This window comes from Psammomys obesus, unplaced genomic scaffold (assembly GCF_907164565.1).
Source record: "Psammomys obesus unplaced genomic scaffold, mPsaObe1.curated_primary_1811, whole genome shotgun sequence".
Taxonomy (NCBI): Eukaryota; Metazoa; Chordata; class Mammalia; order Rodentia; family Muridae; genus Psammomys; species Psammomys obesus.
Window position 1 is genome coordinate 18,503,910 of NW_026585689.1, and position 8,722 is coordinate 18,512,631.

Below are 8,722 nucleotides of genomic sequence, written 5' to 3' on the forward strand. Positions count from 1 at the left end.
GCGGAGGGAGGGAGGGAGGGGACGGGCAGCCTGACAGCAACGGCTGCGGCCGGCGCTCGCCGCCCCCTCCCCGGGGACGGCCGGCCGGGTCGGCCGCCGAATTCTCGGGCCTCGGAGGGCAGCCGGGACGCGGCGCCGGCCGGCAGACGGGATCGCGGCGCCGGGGCGCCACCCCGGCCGGCGCGGCGGGAGGAGGCTGTCTAGACGTCGGGCGGCCCGCGCCCGCCTTCCCCGCCCCCACGGGAGTCTCGGGCCTGCGGAGCTCGCGGGCCGCGGGGCGCCCGCTGGGGCCCTTGCCGTGCGGAGCTGGCTTGACCCCTGAGCTTACGAACCGGGCACCGGGGACCGAGACTCACCTGTGTGGCCAGTGGCCCTGGACGCTCGGCTGCGGGCCTGCGCTCCACCTTTCCCGCCCCTCCACCATCTTTCTTTTCTGTTTGTTTTTGTGTTTTACAGTAAAGGCATGACTTCCCGGCGCCGCAGGGAAAATAGGGTGCAAGCCCAGAAACTGTTTCCCCACCACCACCTGTTGAAAAACTGATTCGAAGGCGTCTCCGGGTCTGAACAAACGGAAAGTTGCTAGGATTGGATGCGTCTGTAGTTTTGCACCGGAAAACCTTCACTATTTAATATCAAGGAAAAAAATTGGAAATTAAACTGGTAAACATTTCGACTTGAAAACTTCTGAGCAGTTTAGTTTTGCTCTAGTGAACTGCTGCTTAGCTTTTGTTTGCTCTTGACGCTTAACTTTTTAACTTCCTCTTTTGTTTAAAGTATTTCTGACTTCTGAAAATACATGTAACCAAGATCTTGGCCTCTCTAGAGGTGATTATTTGCATCAGCAGTATCAATAACAAACCTTTCAAGGTAAAAGACCGGAAAAGTGCAGGCCTCACTTGCACTTGCTAAGTTTGTGGTCCAAGTACTTAAATGTACTTGCACAGAAAAGATTCTAAGCTGTACCCCAAAACAAGACTCGGGGTTTTTCAGAACTGTCTTGTAGCTGCTACTGGTTACTAGAACAGGTTTGTTTCATAGGTAGAAAATACTTATAGAAGTTGCAGGCCTTGGTAATGGTAATTCTCTGAGTATTGGGCAAGATTCATCATCTTGTCTGTCTTTTGTGTTGTGGAAAACCTATACCCTAACACAAAATGTGACAAGAAAGACTTATGTGCCAAAGATGTAATGGGGTGGAAGTCCACAAGAAATTAATGTTTAATTCTATACTTTCTGTATCTTAACAGAATTGCTAGGTCCTCTACTTTGGGTCCATAGAGTTTCCTTAACATACTGACAAAAGTTGAAAGAATCTTGGTATTTCCCAGCAGGTAGACAGATGGAATGGGATCCTCCATGGTTTGATATTTTACTCATAAAAACTAATTCTTCAGACATTTAGAGATACTTCTTTAAAAGCAAAATTATTCCATTTGAAATTTATCATTCAATTTAGTATCTTAAGTCTGGATTATTATAAGAAGTTCCCTCAGAGGCATGGTCCCAGGGTTGTAAAACAATGAAAGTACATGCATTATCTTGGGTTTTTAGTGCTTGTAAGTTTATGAAGCTGATGGTCCCATGACAGATTTTAAGAAGTTTGTTGGACTGGTGAGATGACCGAAGAGTAAAGGTGCAAAGGGAAATCCAGCTTCCTCTAGTTGTCCTCTGAGCTCCACACATGTGCCATGCATGGGTGCTCACCACACATTTATATATACATGCATACACCGTAAATGTAGGAAGTAGAAAGCAGCCAGGTGTCATAGCACATGCCTGTAATCCCGACAACTCAGGACACTTAGGAGGATTTCACATGAAAGCCAGCCTGGACATCAGGGTTTTTTTCTGCTTTGGTTTTGGTTTTTTGAAGCTTGTTATTAGGCTAAATTGAGTATTAAGCTGTTTCTAAATTATATATTTGGATAAATAGTTACTTAGGTTTTTGTTTTTATTACTTGATTTTTTGGCTTTTTTCTGTTTTGTGTTTTTTTGTTGCGGTTTTCGTTTGGTTTGGTTTGGTTTGGTTTGGTTTGGTTTGGTTTTCTTTGCTGGGGTCAAACCCAGAACTTGGCTCATGCTAGGCAGTTCTCTGCCACTAATGTACACCCAGCCATTCATTTACTTTTTCAAACATCAAGTTTTGATTGACTCCCTCTCACATACTGGCCACATATTAAGAGAAATGAAATAACTTATTTTGCCAGGCATGGTGTCAGGTACTTTTAATCCCAGCACTCAGGAGGCAGCAAAGATAGGTCAATCTATATGTCTACATAGTGAGACCCTGTCTTTGTTTTATTTTTGAAGACAGGGTTTCTCTGTAACCCTGACTGTGCTGGAACTCACTCTGTAGAACACCCCTGCCTCTGCCTCTGGAGTGCTGGTATTTAAAGGCATGCACCACCTGGCAGTGAGATCCTGTCTTAAGTAAGTAAATACTTTTTTTCAACTATATATAGGCCTCAAGCTTTAATACCATTGTAAATAGTTAGACTTACTTTATGCTTTTTGTTAGTTTTTGCTTGTTTATTTCTTCAGAAAACAAGTTTTTCTACAAAGTTTATACACAGTTGAGTTCTCAAAAGTTTCCCCAGCAAGAAGTTCTTTAACTTGAAGTTATGTCTAACTTGGCCAAGATTATTAGTATTATTTCTACTCGAATGTTTGCTGTGATTGTGATTTTCTACAAGATAGATAGAAAATAAGTTGAGTTATTTCTTCATAAATCTAATTTATTTGTCATAAAAATCAAGGTATTAGGAAGTTGGACTAGCAGGTCAGGTGTTTCCTGTGCAAGTATGTGGACTTGAGTTCATATTCCCAGTATCCGTGTAAAAGCTGGTCTCAGCGGTATGTGTCTGTAATCCCAGATCTCGATTTTGTTAGAGATGCTATTCAGAAACAGTTAGATATACATATAGGTATGTACCACGTGCACACAAATGTTAAGGAATGTTGAACTACTTTCTGATGGTTTGCTTCAGTTTTGTCTTCCTTGAATATTTCAGATGAGATTTTAAAAAAACAAAATGTATCGATTTATTTATATAAATGTAAAAACCTTCGTGGTAAAATTAAATAACAGAATTTTCCGGAAACAAAAGAGAAAAACAACAAAAAGAAAACAAGACAATCTACAAATTAAATTAATTGTGAACCACTTCCTGGTTTTCATATTTATAATGCATGTTATATAAAGACCTCTTAAGAATGACCTTACTTCAGTTCCAGCTGAGCTCACAGGTAATCTTTAAACCATGGGAATTTAACTAAAAAAGAAAGTCCTCAACTTGTTTTCAGAGAAAGAAAAGGACTTGCTTTGTTTCCGCATGATGTCAGTGGACTTGTTAACAACAAAAATACTGTAATTATGCTACCTACAAGTAGAATTAAAGGGAAAAAAATTAACCCGTGATGTCCACATTTCAATAATCTACAATTGCAAAACATTATCCAAAGAATCTAAAGTGTATCAAGCCTCCATTTAAACTATTATGCAATCAGTTTGTGATAGTATACCTAATAACACATCAAAATCATTTTAGTCTCAGGGATAAAGCACCTTGCTGGAGTGTTCAGATAAAAGATATACACCCTGCAAATTGAATAAAGGACTTTTGAAGGACACTGGGGATCATTGAATTAACTTTGGTCGGTCTTGTGGGGAATGAGTGGAGAGAAGCTTTAAACTTTAACTCTTCATTGCATTGCGTTCTTCATTGCGTTTTCAAAGCATTGAAAACCCAAATTTTATTAACTAATTCTAGAATGAACTATTACCATAATGCTTACATCTTTCTCTTGTCTTAGAAGAACTTCATTCAGAGTCAAAATGGAACGATTCGTTGTGACAGCACCACCTGCTCGGAATCGTTCTAAGACTGCTTTGTATGTGACCCCTCTGGATCGAGTCACGGAGTTTGGTGGTGAGCTTCATGAAGATGGAGGAAAACTCTTCTGCACTTCTTGCAATGTGGTGCTGAATCATGTTCGCAAGTCTGCCATCAGTGACCACCTTAAGTCAAAGACTCACACAAAGAGGAAGGCAGAGTTCGAAGAGCAGAATGTGAGAAAGAAGCAGAGGCCCCTGACCGCATCCCTTCAGTGCAACAGTACTGCGCAGACAGAGAAAGGCAGTGTTATCCAGGACTTTGTGAAAATGTGCCTGGAAGCCAACATCCCCCTGGAGAAGGCTGATCATCCCGCAGTCCGAGCGTTCCTGTCTCGACATGTGAAGAATGGAGGATCCATACCTAAGTCAGACCAGCTGAGGAGAGCATATCTGCCTGATGGATATGAGAATGAAAATCAGCTCCTCAACTCACAAGATTGTTGACAAGGCAGTTATGACCATTGTGATCAAGATAAATAATGTGGAGTATTAAAGTTAATGTGTTGATTGTGTGGTTCATTTTTATATTTATTTCATTTAAAATCATGTGATACAGAATAGTTTTGCAATGTGTATATAGTTGCAGGTAAAAGAAAAAACCTCACTGCAAAACTTATTGCTAATTTTAGTCACCGATGCTATAAAGCAAAACTTAGCTATAGAGTGTTTTAGGCTATCTGAAACCTGGTGGTTATCCTGAAAACTGATGGGTTTTCTCCAGAAGTGTTTGTGCATGGAAGAACTTCCCTGCAGTGTAGCCTTGTTGCCATGTATGGTTATTTCTTGTGAGGTTACTTAATTACTTGGATTGAGAACTAGCCTAGAAAATTGAAGCTGCTACCAGGCTATACCCTTCACAGGAACTGAAGTTCAAGGTCTTTCCATAAGGCCTGAAATGTTAGAGCTTGAGAGCTCCAGGAGAAATGACTGTTCAAACTACATTTTATTTGTATGTGAAATAATTGCCTAACCTTCACTTCCTCACAGTCTCTCCTTTTTAAAGACATATTTAGTAGCAGCTTCAAGTGACCAAAAGACTAAAATCTCTCTTAATATCTTTGCCAAAAGCCATGGGGGATTTTGCAGTGATGAGATTTTAGTCTCGAACTATGAACACAAATTTTTGAACCATAGTTTTCATGTTAAATACCATCTTGGATTTGCAAACTTTTTATGTCTTGGTATTAAAAGACTACAGAACTGATCTTTTCATTTAAATACACTATGGTTCAGTTTTCTCTTTTTACAGGGACTTAATAGTTACTTTTTGGCTGACAACAAATAAAATTGCTTTCTATACATTAATTTTTCCATAAGATTTTATAAGAGTTTATTTAGGTAAATAGACTAGAAATGAGTTTTAATTTCACTTTTACTGCTTTGCCTTTGGTGATGCAGGTTTTAAAACTTGGATGCTAAACAGTTGTCTAGAAAATGAGGCAAGAATTCTATAGTAGAAATAAAGCAGAATGCTGCTTAGCTGTTTGAGTCAGGAAATAATCAGTTCTGTTAAAGGTCAACCATGTTTAGGTTCTCTGAACCTCTTCTGTAAGCTTTTTAGAAGTAAATTAGCTCGGATAAGCCCTTGTCATCAGATCCGAATTATATTTTTTAAAAGTTTAGTAACTGAAGACTTAGATTAGAGCTTTAATATAAAAAAATCAAATAGTTGAAAACATTGAAGTTATATTTCTATTGTAAATCAGTGGCAAGATGTCCCGATTGACTTGGAGTTATCTTTGAGGTCATTGTGCCACAAATTTCCATTAAACAAAAAGCCAAAGTTAATTTAAAAAAAAAAATAATATTATCTGTGGGGTTTTGTTTTTGGTTTTTTGAAACAGGGTGTTTCTACATAGCCCTGGAAGTCCTGGAACTCATTTGAGGCTAGCCTCGAGCTCCACCTGCCTCTTTATTCCCTCCTGAATGCTGGGATTAAAGGCGTGTACCACCACGCCCAGCAATAATTTGTGTTTTTAAGAAAAGCTTGTCTTAAGGATCTTTTGTAGATTTAACATTCCCAATTCCGGTTGTCAAAGTGACCACTTGCTTTGTTATTATTTTAAAAGCCTGCTATGGAAGAAAAAAAAAATCAGTCCTCAAAAATTGCAGTTTCTACTTTCTCATGTTTGGCTATATTCATGTAGCAGATAAATGCCTAGACTAGTCGTTTACTGACTGCAGTTGGGAAAGTACACAGAGACCAGCAGCAAAGTGTAAACAGTGATTGCTTCTACTTCCTCAAAGAATTTGCAGGCAACCCTGTTTAAATTGCCTAAGATGATAGAAAATCAAAGCAACTAAAGAAATCGAGTTTTGTACCACTATTTTAAGAATAAAAACAATCATATTTTTCAGGATTCCATGTGATTTGGACTATTCCCTATTGTCTGGGACTATGCACTATCAGTAAACATGGCAGAACAGCGTCTAGTCTAGTAACATGCTTAATGTACTAGGAAAAATAATTTGCCTTTGCACTTATTACTGATTTCACAGTTATTTAGTTCCTACAGAACTTTTTTTTCTGGGCTTGCAACTATTCTTCCACTTTCACATCTCTAGGGGCATAGTTCATTCTGTTAGGTTGTATCATGTCCTTAGAATGAGGTTTCCAACCCCTTGGGGGAAAGTTAGTATTAATGTTTCTTCACTGATTATGAAAGTTTGTTTCTTGGAACTGGTTAAATTTGTCTCATAAATAATAACTGGTTATAGTAGCCTGCTCAAACTGGTAAAGGTTTGCAAAACTGATTGGCATGTTAGATAACATCCAACTGTCCAAGGTGTGAGCTACTTGAGAGAGGCAAAGTGAACTTGTGTACAGAAGCTTTCAATCTTCATTATATAGTGGTAGTATGATGCTATACTATTGGACCAATAGCAGCTCTTTTTTTTATATAAGTTGGATGCGTTATTACAAGCTTTGTAATGTTTCATTTATAAACTACCTTAAACACATGCTTACCTGTTAATGTTTTCTTACCGTAGTATGTCTTCCAGAACCTCACTATATCTTGACAGTAAATAGTTCTAGCTTGTTGAATTTCTGTTAGTTTCTTTTTCATTATCTGTGGCATATAGCAAGCCTGAAAAGTATTGTAATCATTTTTTTTACAGAGTGAGAAATTAGATTGTGTATGAGAGCCTATATAGTTATTTTATTCATTATCTTTGATTAAGGCTTTCAAATATTATTTAGTAAATGCTACTTCCAGTTAATGCCTGTGGCCCTACTGAATTTTAAGGGATCAGAAAACTTCTACCAAGTTTTACATCTTACTGTTTTATACAGTTGAATGTCTGCTTGGTAATGTTCTGAAGTTGGAAGTATAGTTGGCAAGATTCCCAAGCTAAAACTTCAGCCTGAAAGAAGTTGTACATGAAAGTTAACCAGTACATAAAAGCAAATTAAATTTAAGGTGACCTAAAACAAAGGCCAGAAACATGTTTTCATTTGATTCTTAGTCTTTGTAAGGGCTCTCTGTGTTTGACTTACCTCAACTGCTATTCAATGAGGATGGATCACCTTAAAATAATTGATTTGCATGGAGGGTAAGTTCTATAGTTTCCATAATGGATTGCTTTGGCTTTTGGTCAGCATTGCTGAAAATGTGAAGTGGCTATCGTAAACCTTGGTTGATCTCGACCCATACTCACAGATTGCTGAGGTAACTACAGTCCTTTACCTAGTGCTCTTCTACTTGTATCCAGAATACTGTATTAAAATTTTACTATGTTAATTTTCGTATTCCTGTGTTTATTTTTTACTTTTGCTCATGCACGTATTTTAGTATGAATGTGTTGCTTTTTAAAAGTTTGTGACATTTAGAAATAAATTTCAAAAAAGTTTCTGAAGTTTTTGAAATCATGTTTTGTGAGCCACTGACATTTTGTTTTGCCTACTGAATTTTGATTTTCAACCACTCGTTTCTCCTGTTTGTAGTGTTAACCTTTTCTTAAGCCACAGTACCATCATAGCTTCAAACTGTCCTGTTCCAGAATACTATAGGCACTGGGTAAGTTCTGTCAACATTTTAATGGGGACATTTTACTTTACAAGTATTATGAAAGGCCTGAGATATGGCTCAGTGGTTGAAGAGGACTCATTGCTCTTATGCAGGGGTCCCAGCACCCACACTGATTGACTAAGAAAAGCCTATAACTCCAGCTCCAGGGGATCCAACACACTCTTAGCTTCCTCAGGCACCTACATATAGGTGCTTATAAATTCACACAGACACACATAAACATAAATCTTCAAGAATGTCATGACCACAGGCAGGACTGCATTTCAAAATACGTGTGTGTATGTGTATAGCTTATATCTTGTATGTTTTTTTTAACTCATCAACTAGGATAAAATTGTCTTTCAATGATTTTACAAGCTTTGACATGCTCCTAGCCTCTGTTCACATCTGTAACAAAGAGAACAATGAAAGAGTTCTGTGTTTTGTTTTTTCTGAAACCAAAATGGTAGGAAAGATCTTTAGAAATCAATCCATACTGTTCAGTTTTATGTTCGAGAACTGTCCTCAGGTTTTCCAAAGAACCTTGTCTTGTTAAAAGTAACCCAAAGCCTGGTGGTGGTGGCACACACCTTTAATCCCTAGTACTCAGGAGGCAGAGGCAGTCGAAGCTCCAAGTTTCAGGCCAGCCTGGTCTACAGAGCTACATGACAGCCAGAGCCACACAAAACATACACACACACACACACACACACACACACACAAAAAAAAAAAAAAAAAAAAAAAAAAAAAAAAAAAAAAAAAAAAAAAACAAAAAAAAAAAAAAAAAAAAAAAAAAAAAAAAAAAAAAAAAAAAAAA

General features: G+C 38.2%; 1 protein-coding gene across 2 annotated transcripts; it reads left to right on the forward strand.

The window, feature by feature from the left end:
- Positions 1–31: 31 nt before the first annotated feature.
- Positions 32–7,638, forward strand: Cggbp1 (CGG triplet repeat binding protein 1). 2 transcript variants are annotated; one of them, XM_055594512.1, is made up of 2 exons: positions 32–660; positions 3,814–7,638. In XM_055594512.1, exon 2 carries the CDS (start codon positions 3,836–3,838, stop codon positions 4,337–4,339), a length of 504 nt encoding a protein of 167 aa, XP_055450487.1. In that variant the 5' UTR covers positions 32–660; positions 3,814–3,835; the 3' UTR covers positions 4,340–7,638. The 2 variants fall into 2 exon arrangements, with proteins under 2 accessions (XP_055450487.1, XP_055450493.1); XM_055594518.1 differs by having other exon boundaries at positions 3,817–7,638.
- Positions 7,639–8,722: the final 1,084 nt, after the last annotated feature.

Coding starts and splice junctions, on each gene's coding strand:
- Cggbp1 (XM_055594512.1), top strand. CDS start 3,836: ATGGAACGATTCGTTGTGACAGCACCACCTGCTCGGAATCGTTCTAAG.